The following is a 20,294-nucleotide window of genomic DNA, read 5'->3' as shown; positions in this document are numbered from 1 at the left end:
CTGAAACTCAGTCACTCCATCACAAAATAATAAGACAAATAATTGCAATTAACAAAATATTCCCTACCAAAAATTAAATAAAATTCCTAACAACATTAATTCGGGGAAACGATACAGCCACCCAAGCCCACAACTCCCACTACTGTCGCCACCAACACAACTACCGACGGCCTGACCGCCGGGTGCATTGCCATTAACATCTCCCGGAGTAGAAGAATTCGGCGATCCTGGTGTCCCCGATGAAGCACCTGAAGGGGATGTAGCTCCCGGAAGCGGGGACAATTCATAGGTTCCTGGTGCAGGAGCTTCACCCGACGGAGACGGGGACGAGCTAGCTGGTGCCGGAGCTCCAACAGACGGAGATGGGGACAGAGGAGAGGTAGCGGGCGATGGAGCTTCACCCGCGGGAGATGGGGACAGGGGCGAGCTAGCTGGCGACGGAGCTCCACCCGTGGGAGACGGGGAAGGTGATGAGGAGGATTTGGGCGGAGCGGCGGAGGGAACGGGAGCATTCGGCGGCGGAGGGGGGCGGTTCCTCACGGCCAAGACAACGATGATCAGCTTCTGGCCCTGATCGCAGTTGGCTTTGTTACCGCTGATGAAGAAGAACGGCCCGGAGCGATCAAACTTGAAAACTGAGTTCCCGTCGTCCAGTTTCAGGATCGGGTTTCCGGTGTTGCAGTTGTCGTAATCATCTTTGTTCACCACCAGCACTGAATCCGACCCTTTCTTGTATTTAAACACTACAAAAACAAAAAAAAAAACAGGACGAATTCTCCATAAATTAATTACAATAAAAACAAAAAAAAGAAAAAAGAAAAGAATCAATTCAATCTAAATTCACTCACAGAGAGTGTCATTGACTTGAAACCTCATCCTCTCAGCCCAGTGGTTGTAGTTCTCAGAAGTGTTCACCACCCACCCCTGTCGACCACCAACCACGAACTGATACGCGAAAGAAAACTTGATTAACCCAGAGAAGAAGAACACAAGAAAGAGAAGACCGTATCTCCGATGATGATCAGCCATGACTGCCGGAGAAATATGAGGATACTTTGATTGATGTTTACTGTTTTTCTGTAGCTGGAAGAAGAATCCAGGGAACCCACCCTGGAAAGTTGAGACGACGGGAGAAGATGTATGGAGCGAGAGGTGGAGAGATGGAGAGTGGGGGTGGAGAGGAGGGGGGATATATAGGGGAATAGTTGGAGAGGTTACCGTTGCAAATACGAGGAGAAAGTGAAGAAATTAAGGACAATAAAGTTTGTTTTCTTGCAGTAATAAATTAGGGTTTTCTTGCTTGTATTTATTTGCATTGTTGGTGGAGAATAAGGTGGTGTAGATGTGTGTAGACGCAACGGTTGGATTTTGGAATGTTTTGATTCATCACCTTTTTTGTAAGATTGATAGAGGAAACCTAGTTATTTTGTTTATGGGTTGGGAATTTGCAAAGGATCGAAATGCTATAATTGAGTAGGTTTTTTTAAGTAGGAATTTTGTACTGTAAAAATAAAAATTTATGATTTAATTGTGAAGTCTTATATGGAAATATAGAGATAAAAATGAAACGAAAGGGTTATAAACGACTTGAGTTTTTCTAGAAGTTTCCTTGTGGGGCTCATTGTCATGATAAAAATTTACCGTTATTTTGAGAGTTTTTGAATAAATTCAAATTCAGCATGTTGCGTGTATGCACCAAATACAATAGAAAATGTAATAAAATTGCTTTAGATAGAAAATTCAGTAAGAGATTTCCTAGTATAAATTATATTGCAATTTGCATTTAATCTATACACGTTGCACATACAATCTATTTTATTTAAGGAACATTTATACGCACAGTCTATGCGTCAAATGTAATAAAATTTGAAATAAAATTTCAATCCCATATGTAGTTAATATTGGCCTTTGATATTGACCATGGCGAAAGGTCAAGGAGTTTGTAAGAGAAACATAAACATGGAAGGAATCAAACAATAGAGGCATCAAAGGTATGGGCTCCAGGCCTGGAAAGAGAGCCTGAAAGGAATTTCTTTATGCAAGATCTACACATAATAAATTCAGTATAATCGTCTTTGATTCTTGGAAAATAGAATCTGATTCCTGATTAAAGAGGGATTCCTCCAATTCTTCATTATTACACGTACAAAATTCTTCACCACATGCCCAGATAATACAGAAATACAAGCCGAGTTCAGTCAAATGAAATTAATTTATACGAGTGTACTTAATATACTAATCATGCCGTTGATATACAGTTTAAAGATAACGACCAATCACATAATAAGTATAACAACAGCTGCTAAGTGATTGATTTGATGGGACCGGAATTAATTCGAGTAAAAAAACATTTGGAGGGAATAAGTTAGTTAAGTGATACAATTGATCTTAAATGATTAAACACTCGAGTATAACTTAATTTATTTTCTTGAAACAATCTCGGATCTTTACAACGTAGGATCATATTCTATATGACTGAGAAGTTTATCAATGGTGGAAAAAGGATAGAAAACAGACTTTATTCCGGGCAGCAGCTGAAAGAACTCAGACATCCTCAACAGTCTTGGCTGATGAATCTTGGGACAGCTCTATTCTTGTCCATTTTGTGAACTTTGTAAGCAGCAAAAGACCTATCATCTGGACAGCTAGGCCGCAAATTAAGCCAATCCACAACCCCTGAGCCAACAGGTTTGGTCGAGGGACAAAATTAGTGTGTGTATATCCTATTGATCTTACACAGGAAACACCAGATGAGGAAATGTCGAAACAAAAATGTATATTTCTTCGACTTTATCATCACTAGGTTGACACTACATTTTTTATACATATTACACAATCGAAATGAAGTTCTGAATACGTGAAACGACATTAGTTGATTACATTGAAGTTAACTTATATATGTTACAAAGAAACCCATTGATTTTAAGACATTGCACCTCATCCTCTTTGATTTTATTCTACATTACAAAAATCGAGTAAATATTACATAAACACCTCCCCTGCTCTTTGCAAAATTATAAGTATACCCCTTGAAGTTCTAATTGTTATTTTAAGCACTTGTTGAGGTACATTACATCGACAACAACTTAGGGGGTGTTTTTATAATTTTACAAAAGGACAAAACATCACCTCGGTCCCACCTAAAGGGGCATACTTGTAATTTTACAAAGGACGGTGAATGTTTGTATAATTAGATCTAACCCGTCTTCATGGTATACTTAAATTTCACAAAGGATATCGGTGTTTGCATAATTAGACATAACCTCATCACAGGGTGTCTATGTAATTTATGCTTAACAGTTCTTGAATTCATATGAACGAAGGGGATTCATAATACAAACCATGACTTTACAAGGGATGCGGTGTAATTTTTAAAAACAAAAGGGTTGTCTTGTAATATGTCAAAACTTTAGGGAGTGTCTATGTAATTACCCCCAACAAATTAAGAGCACATGTTCTTACCTTGGCATGTAGTTTGAACCTGAAACCAAGAAGAGTAGCAATAGGCATGCCGATGAAATAGAATGTTCCCAAGTTAACGAACACCGCCAAATGCTGCCAGCCGCACCCTCTCGCCACACCTGCATTACCGATCCGTTTTGCCAATGAGGAGAGAAGTGATCTATGCTTAGCTTAATACTGCCAGAAAATTACAGAGACGAAACTTACCCGATAAGATTCCTTGTACAAAATCACAAGATATGGAGGCGACAAGTAGGGGAGTCATTGAGTCAAACACATCTATTATTACGGGGCTATCACTAAATGATCCAGCCCAGAGGTTATGGCCAAGAGATAGTGATAAAACAACGAGAAGTGCAAGGAATACGGTTAGCTTAAGAGTGACGGACATGGCATGCTTAGCTTGATTGGTATTTCCAGCTCCTAACTCATTGGACACCCTTGTGCTGCAAGAATGGACAACAAGATCTAACAGATGTAAGAAAGCTGATGAAAATTATAGGAATTTGAGAAACACATGGTTTATCATCTTATTACCTAGCTGCGGCACTCAGACCATAAGCAATCATATAGCAGATGGTTTCTGTGTTTACACTGTATATACAGTGCTACGATGATTAGAAAATACAAGAAAAGAACATGTAGAAGTCTATTAAGGAGCAAAAATGCTGCATAGAACATACCACATTGCTATCAGAGAAGTAGTGATTTCCGAGTTCGGCATCAGTCCAGCCAACAGAACAAGAATCTCAAAAGCCCAATACTCGAGACTGATTGAAAAACAAGAAAATGTCACTTATAAGAAACAAAGGAACTGAACAGGGCACAGAAGAATTTCTTCATCAACCAGAATGTTCTATGAGTCACATTAATATCAGACTACAATCGGTGTAAATAACACAGAGAAACGTGTGAAAGACTACTCACCACACCATAGCTGCAGAAGGCAAAGCGAGCTTCAAGTTTGTGAAAACATGGCTCAACGACTCCCAAGTAAATCCCTCCCATGTTTGCTCAAACTTCTTTGCCTTAACGACATACAGGCCTAACATGAGAACGGAAATCCACAATGATATCGACGCTGCTAGTGGTGCTCCACCGTAGCCAAGTCCGGTCCAATGAACCAAAGCATAGGCGATGCCAATGTGGAGGGCAAGAGGGACCAATGAGCAGACAACAAGTGGCAAGATGATACATTGGGTCTGAAGAAATCTCAAGATGTTTTGCAAGAACCCGTAAGCAAGTAGTCCGGGAATGAAGTACTTCAAATAGAGACCAGCTGCTTTCGCTATTTGAGGATCTTGATGTAGGAAAGTAAGAACGGTGTCCGAATACCACCAGAGGATGGATATAATGATGGTGAAGATGATGGTTATGATGCAGGATGCCTGAAGATAGAGACCTAACATCCCATATAGTTTTGCGCCAAATGCTTGGCCGCATAATGTCTCGAGCGCACCACTCAAGCCAACCTAGAGAAATACATGAAAATTGCAAGTTGGTGAAAAGGCACACGGTTCGGTGCAATTTTGAGAGCAAACAAAGAGTTAATGAAGAAAGTCCTCATTCTAAAGTCATCAATACAAGCCATGTTATTTCGGAGGAAACACAAGAAAGGACCAATAGTTAAGGTATCATGCGGACATGCTTGTTTATTTAAGGTCAAACATTATGGAAATAGAAGATTGTATAAGCAAACCAATCAGACTTAATTCGAGTTGCAAAAGATCTGATGCTCCAGTCCCACCAGGATTATAGATATCGCCTATGATCTTACATCTAGTCCCTTATAGACATGAACTTACTCGAGTTTTCACTAAAGCCAACATATATCTATAGCCTCCGCAACTGGAAAGTGGAAAGCATGAGGTTAAATTCATGCTACATCTAGTATTTTGTGCAGTAAGTGTATGGATTGTTGTTGCATACCAATCATTCTACCGTCTAACAACCCCGTGTGCAATGTCTACGCGATTGAGAGCATAATTCAAGTCAAGCTTTCATAGTGATTAGCTGAGAGTCATGGATGGAGACTGTTGTATCCCAGCAAAAGTCAAAATTTGAACACAAGTCATGCACTCCTCAATCAAATGTTCACATCAATATCTCTGTCTTTCTTTATTTATTTATTTATTTTTTTTCTCTTTCAGGATAAGTTTTGACATCATTATCTCAACAGGGATGATCAGCAGCAATCTCGTCCTGCTATGCTAATTTAGATTCGATTTGATTTCGAACTAGCAAACAACACAAACATTTTCATCTACTCCCCACCAATTAAATTTCTCGAAAAAACAAAGAGTGTGTGGTGAGAGAGAGAGAGAGAGAGAGAGAGTAAAGATTGTTACCATGAGATCAAAACCAGAGACAGCAGCCCATGAATTGGCAAGGTTAGAGCCAGCAAGCTGGAGTTCTCCGAGGTGGCCGGCGAACATAACCGAGACAAGAGGGATGCAGTAGTAGGAAACATTGGTCAGAATCATCGGCAGCGCGAACAGTATCTGGTCCTTCGCCTCCTCCACATCAATAACCTTGTTCAACCACCCATCCTCCGCCGTCGCCGCCTTCCTCTCCAGCAGCGGACTTCTCACCGCCTCTGCTCCGCCGTCTGAGGCCATTTCCACCTACCCACTCCCTCAAATTGTTTGAAGTATACAAATTGACACGCACACACAACTCGATTAATGCCACCCATGCTACCAAGTATGGAACAGTGAGTTTTTGATCAATCCGCTTCTGAGCTAAACAAAGACAGACGACTCTACTACCGGCTTATAAATAGGCAAAACATTTGCATTTCGATCCCATTAGATTGGAGGTATTCATTTTTAATCCCATGATTTGTGGATTTGACATATATAATACCCAAATTCTAAAAAAATCGACACTTTTAGTCCTTTCTATTAAATATTTGAAGATAAATATATGTGTTGATCACGTGTCGTTAGTCAACAAGTGCTGCAGGGGAAAGACAGATGCTAGAGTTGGTTTGCGGACGGAAAATTGGCGCCAAGACATCATTTTTCCTCACGTTATGCACTTTATTTTAAGTAAAATGGTAAAAAATATTATCCTCTTGACAGAAAAATTGAAGAAACGGTTGTCCATGGTTTTTCCTCACTTTAGCTTGAAGAACAAGATTGTAGAGACGTCACAAACATCTCAAAATACCAAACTTGAATGTTAATGTCGTATAGTGGCTCATTTGAAGACTTCATGAACAAGTAAGAATTCAGATAGTTGTGAATTTTTAAATGGCTAGCTAGATCTATGGATGTGCGCAAAATCAAGCATAATAATTCTGAAATGTTGCACCTATTGAATTTGAAAACGGAAGAAATTCAAAAATTGCGGCGAAAAAACTGACATTATGTTTGGTTTCATTTTTAACTTGTTTTGATATACTTTGTGGAGATAGAGAGAGAAAAACAAAGATAAATAAGTATGCGTTAGAGATAGTGTGTATGTTTGGATTTGTTTTTGGAGATAATATAAAATAAGTATGATATGTTTGATGTTGTTTAGTAGGAGACAAAAATTACTATTTATTGTCAAATCATGACTGTTTTATATATATTTATATATATGTATGAGTATGAATATATTTTTTTTATTTGTAGGTGTAAATTTATTTAAAAAAAAAACAAAAGAGACACTGTTTCAAAACATCTCACAATACCACCAAAACTTCCAAAACAAATCAAGACAAATATTGTTCGTGTTTTGGCCCATTTGAAGATAAAGCAAAATTGAAACCAAACATAGTGTGAGATTTTGCCTTTTTGTAACTATGACTGGTGTTGTGTACGATGGTTGCTTGGGGATTGGAGTCGGGGCAGAAAAAGGAGAATTCAAGTTGATGTTAAGTAAATTGATTGGTGGTATGTTGACTTGCAATTATTAAATAATCTTTTTAATAATGATCAATTATGTGTAAATAATTAATTTTTGTGCCTTTTCGTATGGATATATATATATATATGAGTCTTCGAGTGTTTGTTTTAATTGTGAAAAAATATTATATTCTTACTTAAGTAATTTTTTTTAATAATAATCAAAATTAGTTGTAAAAGAACTAAATTCTACAGGAAAAAAAAAGTTATTTACTAGTCCTAATACCTTTAAATTATTTAAATAATAATAACTATATTTTTATGCGATGAATTTGTTAGAAGAGATTTTTAAATACTCATCAAAGTTATTTACTAGTCCAAAAACTCATGAAACAAGATGGACCAAAAATCATTTTAGTAATATTATTGAGGGACCAAAAATGTACTTTTCCGACACCAAAGCTTATAATATAAGTAAAATTTAATATTTTTTTAGTTAATAAGTGATGTATTCACTTCTAAAGTTGGTGGTTAAAATGCATAAAATCCCCTTGTGTTTTAAAAAATTCACTAAAAACCCTCATTTGTTTTAAAAATAAGCTAAACCCCCCCCCCCTGTGTAAGCTAAACCCCCCCCCCTGTGTTCTTTTAAGCTTAGCTCAATTGCCCCTTTCCGATAAATCTATCTAACGACGTTAAGTTTTTTACAAAATGACTATTACATTATTGCTTAATATATATTATTTTTTATTTTAATAATCGTTGGAATTATATTGATTATATTACATCTGTTAGCTCTAACAAATTAATTTTAACAGTTGGACCCTAAATTTATAAAAAAAAAAAATAAATTAAAAGTTTAGATTTTATTGATAAAAAATATATATTCGAAAAAGAAAAATTATTTAAAAGAAACAAACAAAATTAACACCCCCACCCCACTGCCTACCACCACCCCCTCCGCAGATGGGGGCGACGTCATCTAGATCAAAAAAGAGGGTGGCGGTGACTCCATCGCCCCCAAAGTTGCGTCTCCAGATTAAGAAAGATACACGATTGTCTGATTGAGCCAACCTTTTTCCTACTCTTTCTTCCTCTAGCTCCAGGGCCGCCTCAGATAAAGATGTCTATGACGCTACTTGCCCAGCTTTTTATTTTTTATTTTTTATTTAATTTTAATTATATTAATTATATATATCTTAGTTAATTAAGAATCGTTTTATTTAAGTATAATAATTAAATGTATATTTTAATTAATTATAATAATCATTGTACTTAAATATATATTTTAATTAATTAAATTAATTTTAGATTTAACAATTATTTCAATTTTAAAAATTACAAAATTATTTGAATTTAAATATAATTTAATATTCAGTTTAAATTATAAAAACTCAAAAAATTATATTTAAAAAATATTCTTAGACGCATAAGGAGCGTGTGTGATGCACCTTTCATTAATTACCAACGGAAAGGATGGTTTTTTACTAAGCTTTACAAAATATATGAGGATTTTATAGCCTATTTCAAAAATACTAGAGAATTTATAGCTTTTCTAACAAAATACAAGGGGGTAAAATGTATTTTAACCAAAGTTGGACGTGTCTTTCTTTCTTTTCTTTTTTTGTTTGAACATATCTATTCATTTGAACTAACGATGTATTGAATTAATATTTTAAATTGCATATATTAGATGATGAATTATTAATTATGAAGTCCGTTCAATTTTCTTTAAATTAATTATTAATAATATATTAAATATTTAATGGAAGATCTACACATAATAAATTTAGTATAATTGTCTTTGATTTAAAAAGTAGAATCAGACTCCAGATTACAGAGAAGTTCCTGGAATTCTTCATTGTTACACGTATGAAATTCCTCACCATATGAACACAAGATATAAATATGCAAGCCCAGATGAATGAAACTAAACTAATTATATATCGAGTGTAATATACTAATTATATGATTGATAAATAATTTATGAGTAATGGTTAATCACAGAAAAAGTGTAATAACAGCTGCAATGCAATTGATTTGGCGGCACCAAAACTGAGAGTAAAAAATTTTCTGAGGAAATAAATTGAATCATACAATCTAATCCCAAATAATTAAACATTTAAATATAACTTAATTGTTCTCTTGCAACAATCCTCGGCTCTTTACAACGTGGGATCAAATTCTATATGACTCAGAATTTTCAATGGTGGAAAAAGGATAGAAAACAGAGTTTGTTCATGAAATCCAGGTGGCAGCTGAAAGAACTCAGACATCCTCAACAGTCTTGGCTGATGGATCTTGGGACAGCTCTATTCTTGTCCATTTTGTGAACTTTGTAAGCAGCAAAAGACCTATCATCTGCACCGCTAGACCGCAGATTAAGCCAATCCACAAACCCTGAGCCAACAGGTTAATTAGTGTGTGTATGTCTAATTGATCTTACACAAGAAACATAGTACGAGGAATACAGTCATCCATGAAGTATCATCGACTTTGTAATGACCAGGTTGACACTACATTTTTCACACACATTACACAATCGAAAAAGTAGTTCTGAATACGTGAAACGACATTAGTTGATCAGATTGAAGTTAACTTATATATGTCACGAAGAAACCCCTTGATTTTAAGAAATTGCACCTCATCCTCTTTTATCTATTCCACCTCCGCATTAAAAATTGAGTAAATTACATCGGCAATCCTTGAAATTATGTCCAACTATACGTACACACCTTGCCCCCTTGAAAAACATTGCATCGACACCTCCTCATGCATTGCACATATAATTTACGAAGGATAACATATGTTTGTATAATTAGATATAACCCCATCGAGGGTATACTTGTAATTTTATAAAGGATACCGTTATTTCTATAATTAGACATATCCTTAAAGTGTTCCGATCTAATTTCTCCTTGAAACCTCATCTTGAAAATATATGATCGGAAGGGAATTCATAATCGACTACAAGGGACGCGTGTGTGATTTTCCAAAACCAAGGGGGTGTTTTGTAATATGTCAAAAATATAGGGAGTGTCTATGTAATTACCCCAACAAATTAAGAATACGTGTTCTTACCTTGGCATGTAGTTTGAACTTGAAACCAAGGAGACTAGCAATAGGCATGCCGATGAAATAGAATGTTCCCAAGTTAATGAACACAGCCAAATGCTGCCAGCCGCACCCTCTTGCGACGCCTGCAGTACCGATCCATTTTACCAATGAGGAGAGAAATGATCTATGCTTACCATGATATTGCTGGAAAATTACAGAGACAAAACTTACCTGATAAGATTCCTTGGACAAAATCACATAATATGGAGGCGACGAGCAAGGGAGTCATTGAGGCAAATGCGTCTATTATTACGGGGCTGTCACTGAAGGATCCAGCCCAGAGGTTATGACCAAGAGATAGTGCTAAAACAACAAGAACTGCAAGGAAAACGGTTAGCTTAAGAGTGACGGCCATGGCACGCTTAGCTTGATTGGAATTTCCAGCTCCTAACTCATTGGACACCCTTGTGCTGCAACAAGATTTAGCAGATGTAAGAAAGGCAATGAAAATTATAGAAATTTGAGAAACATAATGCATTGTCATCTTATTAATTACCTAGCTGCGGCACTCAGACCATAAGCAATCATGTAGGAGATGGCTTCTGTGTTTACACTGTATATACAGTTCTACTATGATTAGAAAATACAAGGAAAAGAACATGAAGAAAACGATTAACGAGCAAAAATGCTGCATTAAACTTACCACATTGCTACCAGAGAAGTAGTGATTTCCGAGTTCGGCATCAGTCCCGCCAACAAAACAAGAATCTCAAAAGCCCAATACTCGAGACTGATTGAAAAACAAGAATATGTCACTTCCAAGAAACAAAGCTAGGCACAGAAGCATTTCTTCATCAACCGGAACATTTTATGAGTCTTACTCGTATCAGACTACAATCGATGTAAATAACACAGAAATTTGTGAAAGACTACTAACCACACCATAGCCGCAGAAGGCAAAGCAATCTTCAAGTTTGTGAAAACATGACCCAACGACTCCAACGTAAATCCCTCCCATGTTTGCTCAAACTCCTTTGCCTTAACGACGTACAGGCCTAGCATGAGAACGGAAACCCACAATGATATCGAGGCTGCTAGTGGTGCTCCCCTGTATCCAAGTCCGGTCCAATGAACCAAAGCATAGGCGATGCCGATGTGGAAAGCAAGAGGGACCAATGAGCAGACAACAAGTGGCAAAACGATACATTGTGTCTGAAGAAATCTCAAGATGTTTTGCAAGAACCCGTAAGCAAATAGTCCGGGGATGAGGTACTTCAAATAGAGACCAGCTGCTCCTGCTATTTGAGGATCTTGATGTAGCAAAGTCAGAACGAAGTCTGAATACCACCAGAGGACGGATATGATGATAGTGAAGATGATGGTTATGATGCAGGACGCCTGAAGATAGACACCTAACATTCTATATAGTTTTGCGCCAAATCCTTGGCCGCATAATGTCTCGAGCGCACCACTCAAGCCAACCTAGAGAAATACATCAAACATAAATCAATTGCAAGTCGGTCAAAACCTTATCAGGCGCACAGTACGGTGGAAGTTTGAAAAAGGAAAAAAGAGTTAAACGAGAAAGTTTCATTCTCAAGTCATCAATACACGCCATGTGTTTCCTAAGGAAATACAAGAAACGACCCATCAAACCTAATTCGAGTTGCAAAAGATCTCCTACTTGAGTCCCACCAAGATTGTAGATACTTGTGTATGATTTTACTATTAGTCCCTCATAGACACGAAAGTAGTCGAGTTTTCACTAAAATTAACACATTTTTATAGCCTCCGCAATCAGAGAGCATTAGGTTAAATTCATGCTGCATCTAATACTTTGTGCACAGAATGTATGGATTATCGATGCATACCCCCCATTCAACCATCTTACTACCCATGTGCAACGTCTACGCGATTGAGAGCATCATTTAAGTCAAACTCTTAACGCGATTAGGATTTAGGACCCAAAGAAAATAGGTATAGATCAAAATTTGCAGAAAATCAAGCCCTGCTCAATCAAATATTCACATTATTATCTGTCTTTTTCTTTTCTTTTTTCCTTGTGGGGGGGTGGGGGGGGGGTAATTTTTGGCATCATCATGACACTATCTCAACAGGGACGATGAGCTGCAATCTCTTCCTGCAATGTTAATTTAGTCTCGATTGAAATCGACTCATGCAATTTGAGATTCGATTTGATTTGGAATAACCAAAGAAGACAGACATTTTCATCTATTTTCCGCCAATTAAATTTCTCGAAAACGTCACACAGTGCGGCGGAGAGAGAAGATTGTTACCATGAGAGCAAAACCAGAGACAGCAGCCCAGGAATTGGCGAGGTTGGAGCCAGCAAGCTGGAGTTCTCCGAGGTGGCCGGCGAACATAACTGAGACAAGAGGGATGCAGTAGTAGGAAACATTTGTCAGAATCATCGGCAGCGCGAACAATATCTGGTCCTTCGCCTCCTCGACATCAATAACCTTGTTCAACCACCCATCCTTCGCCGTCGCCGCCTTCCTCTCCAGCAGCGGACTCCTCACAGCCTCTGCTCCGCCGCCTGACGCCATTTCCACCTACCCACTCCCTCAAATTGTTCGAAATACAAAAACGTTTATAGATATACACAAGACATGATATATATTTCACACACACAACTCGATTACTGCTACCCAACAACACAAACGTCCTTGTCGTGATATTAAAACATTATGGTTATTGAAATATTCAGACACCAAGAAAATCTAAGACCACGCGAATTATGAATTGTGCGAGTATTTGCTCAACTCTGAGCTAAAACAAATACAGCCGACTCAACTACCAGTCAAATACTCAAAAAGTCAGAACTCCTATGATCCTGTCTACCTTCCTAACTCCTCTCAGTGATGTGGTCGAGGTTTTTATTAAAGGATAAAATTAGAAATGTTATTTACAGTATAATTATACACTCGGTAAAATGGAATTTTCGATAAAGGTTCTTTTATTAGAAAGAGAGTCAAATAAATGAATATTGTTTGTCTTTAAAAATTAATATTTTGGTATTTGTAGTAGTGTTTATATGGTGTAGTAGGTTGCATTTATTTAATATGTGCTTTATATATGTTAAATTACTTTTTTATCCTTGTAGGTTAATATTTTTTACCAATATACATCACTTGACGAGGGCTTCAAAAGGTATTCATTTTATATCATAATAAATCACATTTAGTCATTTCAATTATTTTTTTTATTTTCTCATTTAATTTTTTTATTAACTTATAATCTAAATTTTGCAAAATTTATATTTTGCCATATTTTACTGTTTTTCGGTCAATTTTACTATACAAGAAACCTCACATATAATGCACATGCTATACAAGTATTACTACATCGTCCTTAAATATTACATGTGCACTACATGTGTTTTTTTTATAGAAAAATCAATTTACACATCTAATATTTCGATTGAACTAACAAACATTATCGATATTGATGGAATGAGAGGGCTTTAGCAACCAAAACATGGTCAATGTTGAGTAATGGAATATTGATGATGTTGTGTTTGTCCGAGAATGATGATATATTCTCATCACCCACTTTCAGTTTGTATCACATTTCTGTAGTAAACCAATCAAGATCAGTAGTAGAAAACTTTGAATCGCCTGCCGAAAATGATGTCCACTTGTTTTTCCACTAAACATTCTCATTCACAGAATTTTTCTTTTTCAAGAATTCAATGAATCCTTTTATCAATTTTTGTAATTCAAACCATCCGATTGAATTTTCTATTTGAAATTTTTTTATTAAATAATGCATAGTGTAGTGGGATTTTGGATTGGTTAATTTATAACTACCCCAAATACCTATAAAAAAACATTCGATATATATCAAAGGAAAAGCTACTTTCCTCCTAGTTTTTATATTATTTATATATAAGAATATAATGGTAAAATACCAATTTTTAGAATATAATTTAATGCTTAAAGCAACCTTCATTACCTCAAAAGATAATATCATATATGCTTTTACTTTTTTTTTTTTTAATACTTCTCAACGACTATCAAAGTATCGTTTTTTAATAACTCTTATATTATAAAAAGATAAAAAAAAATGCCGAATACATTTTCATCCATTTTCAACACTTTTTGATAATTTTAGAAAATATCAACTATCAATTATATTTGTCTATCCACTACAAAAAAAAATTAAATTTTCGCTACATTATAAATGATCGCGACTTAAAAACTATGGTAAATTAATACTATTAATTATGGTTAAATAAAATCAAAATAAAAGCTTAAATTTTTACCATATTTAATTAATATTCGCCATAATTTTTAGTCATAGTCAAAACATTTGTTATGGTCACACATGCAGAATCAACGGCTAATGGCTGTTGTGAAGTTGTGGTTGATTTGTATTTATTATGATTTTTTGTTTAGCTGTAATAATTAATCGTAGCAGAAAGTTATATTTTTTTAGTTGTCGGTACAATTTTCAAACTTTCTAAAATTTAAATTTATTTGTAGCCCATTCAAAATCAAGTGAGAAAAAAATATTCCAAATATTCGCTATGAGATTTTTAATTTTCTGATAAAAAGAGAAAATGGAAAAAGGAGATGCCTTAAAATGGTGAAGAATAATTAAGTTATATTAATTTCCAAATATTAATTTTTTTATTTTGAAGAGGAACTTATATTTAACTTTTAAATATTATTCTTTTGATGGAAAGTTAATAAGTTACATTATTGGACTATAATATTAATCGAAAATTTAAGAGCCTAAAAATAAGAATAGAGGTGATCCAGATCGAGGTCGCAGGGATGTGGGATTGGATTTGGCAATGGGATCCACGCTCCATGTTAGATGATCGAAGATATTAGGTGCGGTCGATAATAGATTCTCGATTTTAGAAGATAAATTGACATACAACACTCGTTATGTTAAGGTAGGCGACATTACCCTAGTATTTCGATGCCTGAGTCAGAGTAACAGCTTGACGTTTTGCACTCTTCCAATAAACTTTCATGGCAGTTTTTTTTATCAAATAAATTACAGCAACTCATCACGATACATCGAGCAATACCTCTATTCAACCATTTCATCGGTATGACTAACGACGATAAATAAATTACAATAACTCACATAAAGTGAGACAAATGTTCATATAAAGTAACACAAATACCCTTAAACACAATTTTTCAAACTCAATCATAATTTAAATAATAATATATTCGATTCGATTTCGACTCCAATTATTTAGTAACATGATCCTAATAACAAGTCCAACGTTGTGCATAAAAGTCAATGATAAGGTTGTCATTACGTAACATCTGCAGCTACAGCTATAAATAGTTGTTAGAAAATCAGTGACATGTAAACCATATTTTGCGCCGAATACAAACAATAAATACATCCACAAAAGTTCAACCTTTCATCTGTCTCTCACCAATTCCTTCTGCCTTTTTCTTTCACTCAAGTAGTTTGGATAAGTTTATAATTTGGATTAATTATAGTGACATTTCATGATATTATATTAAAATATACAAAAAATATATATTTTTTTTTTATAAAATTACGATTACACCCACTTAGATTATAGTTGTAATTGCAACTACACCCCTTATTGAAATAAAAAACTTATACAAACATCCCCTGAAAAATATTACTCTAATATCACTCAGGGGTTGTAACTATGATTTTGTAAAATACAAGAGGTTTCGTGTAATTTGATCAAATTTCGAGGGTGTTAATATAATTTACCCTTATAATTTTGTTAAAATTTCTTATAAATTATCTAAAGATTTATAGAATATTGTAAAATATTTAAGTGTAATTTGGTGTGCTCTGATTTATTTTTGTTTATTTTATGTTAATACAAACTACAAAATCGAACATATTAAAAATTTTAAAACACACTCATTTATTTTTATTGACGTCACACAGAACATTCAGTGTGCGTACAAAATATTTAAATAAATAATTTATTTTTTATTAATAAGTTGGTCATTGATCATAGGTTAGTATTTGCAAGTTTGAGGGTTATTTCCATAAATTCATTAAACATATTCAATTCACTGTTATGATCAAATTTTATTAAAGGAATTGGATGAATTAAAGAGTTAATTTGGATGTTCAAAAGTTAGTTGGACAAAAAAATTCTTTTTTTTTTAATAAAATAGATTTTTTCTCTCTATTTTTCAAATATTAAAAAAAAAATAAACGCCTTAAAAGTAGAACCGAACAAGGGTTTGCTTTCCTTACTATTTTCCAAATTTGTCAAGATTATAAAATTATCATTGTCGGTATCTCTTAAGAATTTATTTTTAGAATAAATTTTGACATCTTATGTGTTCTAAAAACATCTTTAAAAATGTCGGTACTTATAAAATCTTTTGAATAAATTTAGGCAAACTCTGTCCTAATTTTGATTTTATTACTGTCAAAAACTGTGCTTTTTATTGAAAATTTTCAAATTCTTAATAACAAATTCCTTGCACGTGCTTGAACACTTTCGAGTAGCTAGACGTATCGATCTTTTTCCAACGAAAAATTTGAATTACTAAATCAACCACTGATTATAAACCTAAAATTAGTTCAATATTGGAGTCACTTGAAATCTTTAAATCCAACCTGCAGTTCCCTCAAAATCCCCAAGTCTTAGCGACTTACGAGGTTGTTTGGCTAAACTTATTTAAAAGATTCTGTAAGCTCATGATATTATTATAGTATATTGCGAAACAAAGCACTAATAATCAAGAACACAATATCAGAATCAATCCAGAAATTCCCAAATCTTACCAGTTGGCTGAAAGAAGACTGAATTAGGAGGAGTTGGGCACAATTCACCAAACCATAGCATTTTTCAGGGCAGTAATAACTTGGTACAATTTGAGATCTGCCATGATTCCACAAACACAAACCTCAGATGAACAACTACCATGTCATTATTGCTTAACAGGTACACTTACCAATACAAGCAACAGTGACTGTACTGACAAAATGTATCACATTCAGATTTATACCAAAGAACAATAAAGAAAACATCAAGAAGATAGTAAGTCACTTATTGGTTCATTTGCTAATGTCTGAATTTGAGGTTGCAGAAATCAGCAAGAATCTGGTCATTCTTCCTTAGCTTCTTTTTCCTTTGGTTTGCTGCTCTTCTTGGGCTTCATGAAGCAGAAACATGAGCAACAAGGACACTGGAACAAGAACTTCATCCTTTCCTTCTGCCCACTCTGTCTGAAATCCTAAATGCTTCTGATCTGTAACAAATGCATGTACTAGAAAGTTGTAATGCCTTTATTTCCTTTGTTGTCCTCTCCTCTTTTTAAATTAAAAAGAATTACTATTTGCATTACTTTCCATTATGAGATTCCATTTCAGTCACTTTCCACAAAACAATGCTCCTATGAGAGAAGACAGAAAATGGGTGGTGGTTCATGGTGGGGTATGCTTCCTTAAGGTTAAATGAATATTGGAGTACCCCATACCCACCTACCCCACCCCACCCCAAGAGTAGTCTGTATCTCTTGTGGGTCATACAACATGTTACCAACATGGACTTCTTTGATTTCTTTGTCTCAAGTTGAAAGATTTCTAAGCTGGCAAGCATTGAGGAATAAAGTTTCAAGAAAGGGGATTATTAGCCAGAAGTGTACTCTTTTCCCCAGGAAGAAGGATAGGCTTCTACTCTTGGAAGAGAGAAGCATCAAGGGTAATGGATTGGGGGGAATTTGATACTGTCCAAATGGGTAGATTTCCAACTTTGCTACCATGATTATGTTTTTGCAGAAGTCCTAGATGATATGAAAAACTTGTCTTCTGGGTGGTGCAACAAGGACATAATCATCAGCCCAGCATCATTCTTAATTATCTCACAAGGAAATTCCAACCATAAATGTTGTTTCAAGAGCAAGGAATACTTACCGTACGGAAGCTATCATTATGTAACAAAAGTTCCAATCTCTATTGCCTAATCACTTGACAGATAACAGAGGATTATGTCAATTTCATTGCTTTCCTGAAATAAATCTTTATTCTAAGAACATACACTGTAAATCTTTATATGCATCAGAGAGTATACTAAAGTGATTTCGAGCACAACTAGCCTGCTGTTCCAGAGCTCAAACTCGAGGTCAAAACATAGAAATGAGCTCAAGCTCCACTCATTTGTTCAGTATGAACTATACGGACAAGAGCCCCTATAAGCCCCGTGATGGTGCAAGAAGTGCTTCATTTATCATTGGCATTAGAATCAGATACACAACATTATTGACAACAAAGCCAGAGAAATCACCGGAACATGTTATCATCGAGCCAAACCTGCAAAGCAGGTACTCGATGTTTAAGGCTAACAGTGGAGAACGGTAGGGGCCAAAAAGCAACACCAAATGCTACTATATGTCCAGATGTCATGCAACACTTAAATGATTGAATTTACAGCACATTGAACCCAATGCTCCTCAAAGGCACAGAATACAATTACCACTTACCAGCTTTTGAAGAATGAAAATTTAAATCTCTCAAAATTCCATCTTTATAGTCTCAACCTATTTACTTATATCCCAACTCCAGAAACCCTTTCTCATCACAAGATTATGATGGGTATCTCCACATTGTATTTCACACGCCTCTGAAATTCTTGACCTTTTACAATCCTACAATGTAATCGTAGAAATACACCATCAACAAGACATAATTTCTCCAAACTCGAAGTAAGCTTAAGCACTTTTTCCTGCTGCAAAACAGATTTTCGGAGCCAAACAGCACTGCAAAAAGTGAAATTCAGAAATTTCAGAAACAATAATCATAACATAATGTTCTCCCCCAAAAATGACGACCAATTAGGTTTAACTTGACAATAAATCAGAAACATTTAACCAGTGCTAACAGTCAAGAATCAAAAAACCATATTTGATCATCAATTAGAAAAGTCAGTGGCTTAGCTAAAGACTAAAGAGTGATAGAACACAAAAGCGGGCGTTCATGATGTTTGTGGCCTTTGGGAACCAGGCTTTGTGTGGTTTATGGGCTTCAAGTAACCATTCACGGCGGCGAATTCTGCAATCCCGCAGCCCGCATCGCACCGCCGACTTCTCAACGAATAATCTTTACTATTTAGGCCACAATACTAATTATTATTGCCTATTTGACTACCACCTCTAATTGGTGCAATTATATATAAATTTTTTGAATTTGAAAAATTATATCTGAGCTAATAAATAAATTTCTTTAATAGTTAAAATTCACCAAATTTGTTTATATTAACAGATTTATTCACAATTAATTTATTACTGACTTATTTCAGGTGAAACAAATATTTTTTCTAATCAAACTATACTTATATATCTTGACATGCTAATGCATGTATCTTCACCCTTATGGTCAGTAAAGATTTGTTGACATGTAATAAGTCGATAATAAGTCAATCGGAGATAAACATGGATTTCGTTCAAATTTTTTGTTAATATTTGCAAATTCAGTGAATTTTAACTAATGGGATATCTATTTGTTAGACAAAAATAAACATTAAGAATATTACACGTAATTTTCTAAACCATAAAAGATTTACGTATAATTACATCAAATACGAAAAAAGGGGTGTAATCGTCCATTATTTATTCTTTGAAGAAAGTATATCTTTAGTTTCTTTATAAGATAATTTATTTACCCAATTACTTATCAATAATTTTTATTCATATATTTCTAAAGTTACTTTATTTTTATCAATTAATTATTTCTATTTTTATTTTAAACTAATTAAGTGAATACAATAACATTTTATATTAGACAGACACGTGAAGTATATTTCAATTACTAATGTAAGAAAACTGAGCCCATAGAGATTTGTTAAGGCCCAAAAGCCAACTCAGGCCCAAGAACTTGATGGGCTTATATTGGACCAATCAAAATATATAAGAAAACTCAATTTTGAGTTATATAAGATTGCATTTAAATTAT

The 20,294-nt window shown here is 34.9% G+C and overlaps 3 protein-coding genes across 5 annotated transcripts; all 3 read right to left on the bottom strand.

The window, feature by feature from the left end:
- LOC105176982 (early nodulin-like protein 1) lies at nucleotides 16-1,297 on the bottom strand. Its single transcript, XM_011099987.2, has 2 exons — nucleotides 849-1,297; nucleotides 16-743 (listed from the first exon to the last, which is right to left on the bottom strand). The coding sequence occupies exons 1-2, from the start codon at nucleotides 1,027-1,029 to the stop codon at nucleotides 64-66; spliced, it is 861 nt and encodes a 286-aa protein (XP_011098289.1). The 5' UTR covers nucleotides 1,030-1,297; the 3' UTR covers nucleotides 16-63.
- Nucleotides 2,285-6,219, bottom strand: LOC105176981 (protein DETOXIFICATION 18). Of its 3 annotated transcripts, none has more exons than XM_011099986.2 (7): nucleotides 5,811-6,218; nucleotides 4,390-4,934; nucleotides 4,146-4,232; nucleotides 4,000-4,056; nucleotides 3,670-3,908; nucleotides 3,463-3,581; nucleotides 2,285-2,676 (listed from the first exon to the last, which is right to left on the bottom strand). In XM_011099986.2, the coding sequence occupies exons 1-7, from the start codon at nucleotides 6,078-6,080 to the stop codon at nucleotides 2,545-2,547; spliced, it is 1,449 nt and encodes a 482-aa protein (XP_011098288.1). In that variant the 5' UTR covers nucleotides 6,081-6,218; the 3' UTR covers nucleotides 2,285-2,544. The 3 variants fall into 3 exon arrangements, with proteins under 3 accessions (XP_011098288.1, XP_020554421.1, XP_020554420.1); XM_020698762.1 differs by lacking the exon at nucleotides 5,811-6,218 and adding an exon at nucleotides 5,268-5,425; XM_020698761.1 differs by lacking the exon at nucleotides 4,000-4,056 and having other exon boundaries at nucleotides 5,811-6,219.
- LOC105176980 (protein DETOXIFICATION 18-like) lies at nucleotides 9,352-13,196 on the bottom strand. The gene is made up of 7 exons (XM_011099985.2): nucleotides 12,650-13,196; nucleotides 11,290-11,834; nucleotides 11,056-11,142; nucleotides 10,909-10,965; nucleotides 10,584-10,822; nucleotides 10,377-10,495; nucleotides 9,352-9,695 (listed from the first exon to the last, which is right to left on the bottom strand). Exons 1-7 carry the CDS (start codon nucleotides 12,917-12,919, stop codon nucleotides 9,564-9,566), a joined length of 1,449 nt encoding a protein of 482 aa, XP_011098287.1. The 5' UTR covers nucleotides 12,920-13,196; the 3' UTR covers nucleotides 9,352-9,563.

This window comes from Sesamum indicum, linkage group LG14, assembly GCF_000512975.1.
Source record: "Sesamum indicum cultivar Zhongzhi No. 13 linkage group LG14, S_indicum_v1.0, whole genome shotgun sequence".
In the NCBI taxonomy this organism is placed as follows: domain Eukaryota; kingdom Viridiplantae; phylum Streptophyta; class Magnoliopsida; order Lamiales; family Pedaliaceae; genus Sesamum; species Sesamum indicum.
Note: the sequence above shows the minus strand (reverse complement) of the source record. Positions and strands in the feature narration are given on the sequence as shown.

Coding starts and splice junctions, on each gene's coding strand:
- LOC105176982 (XM_011099987.2), bottom strand. CDS start 1,029: ATGGCTGATCATCATCGGAGATACGGTCTTCTCTTTCTTGTGTTCTTC. Junction 744..848: donor TCAAGTCAATGACACTCTCT/GTGAGTGAATTT, acceptor TTGTTTTTGTAG/TGTTTAAATACAAGAAAGGG.
- LOC105176981 (XM_011099986.2), bottom strand. CDS start 6,080: ATGGCCTCAGACGGCGGAGCAGAGGCGGTGAGAAGTCCGCTGCTGGAG. Junction 4,057..4,145: donor ACTTCTCTGATAGCAATGTG/GTATGTTCTATG, acceptor CTGTATATACAG/TGTAAACACAGAAACCATCT. Junction 3,909..3,999: donor GGTCTGAGTGCCGCAGCTAG/GTAATAAGATGA, acceptor CCATTCTTGCAG/CACAAGGGTGTCCAATGAGT.
- LOC105176980 (XM_011099985.2), bottom strand. CDS start 12,919: ATGGCGTCAGGCGGCGGAGCAGAGGCTGTGAGGAGTCCGCTGCTGGAG. Junction 11,143..11,289: donor CCTTCTGCGGCTATGGTGTG/GTTAGTAGTCTT, acceptor TTTTTCAATCAG/TCTCGAGTATTGGGCTTTTG. Junction 10,496..10,583: donor TGTCCAAGGAATCTTATCAG/GTAAGTTTTGTC, acceptor TCGGTACTGCAG/GCGTCGCAAGAGGGTGCGGC.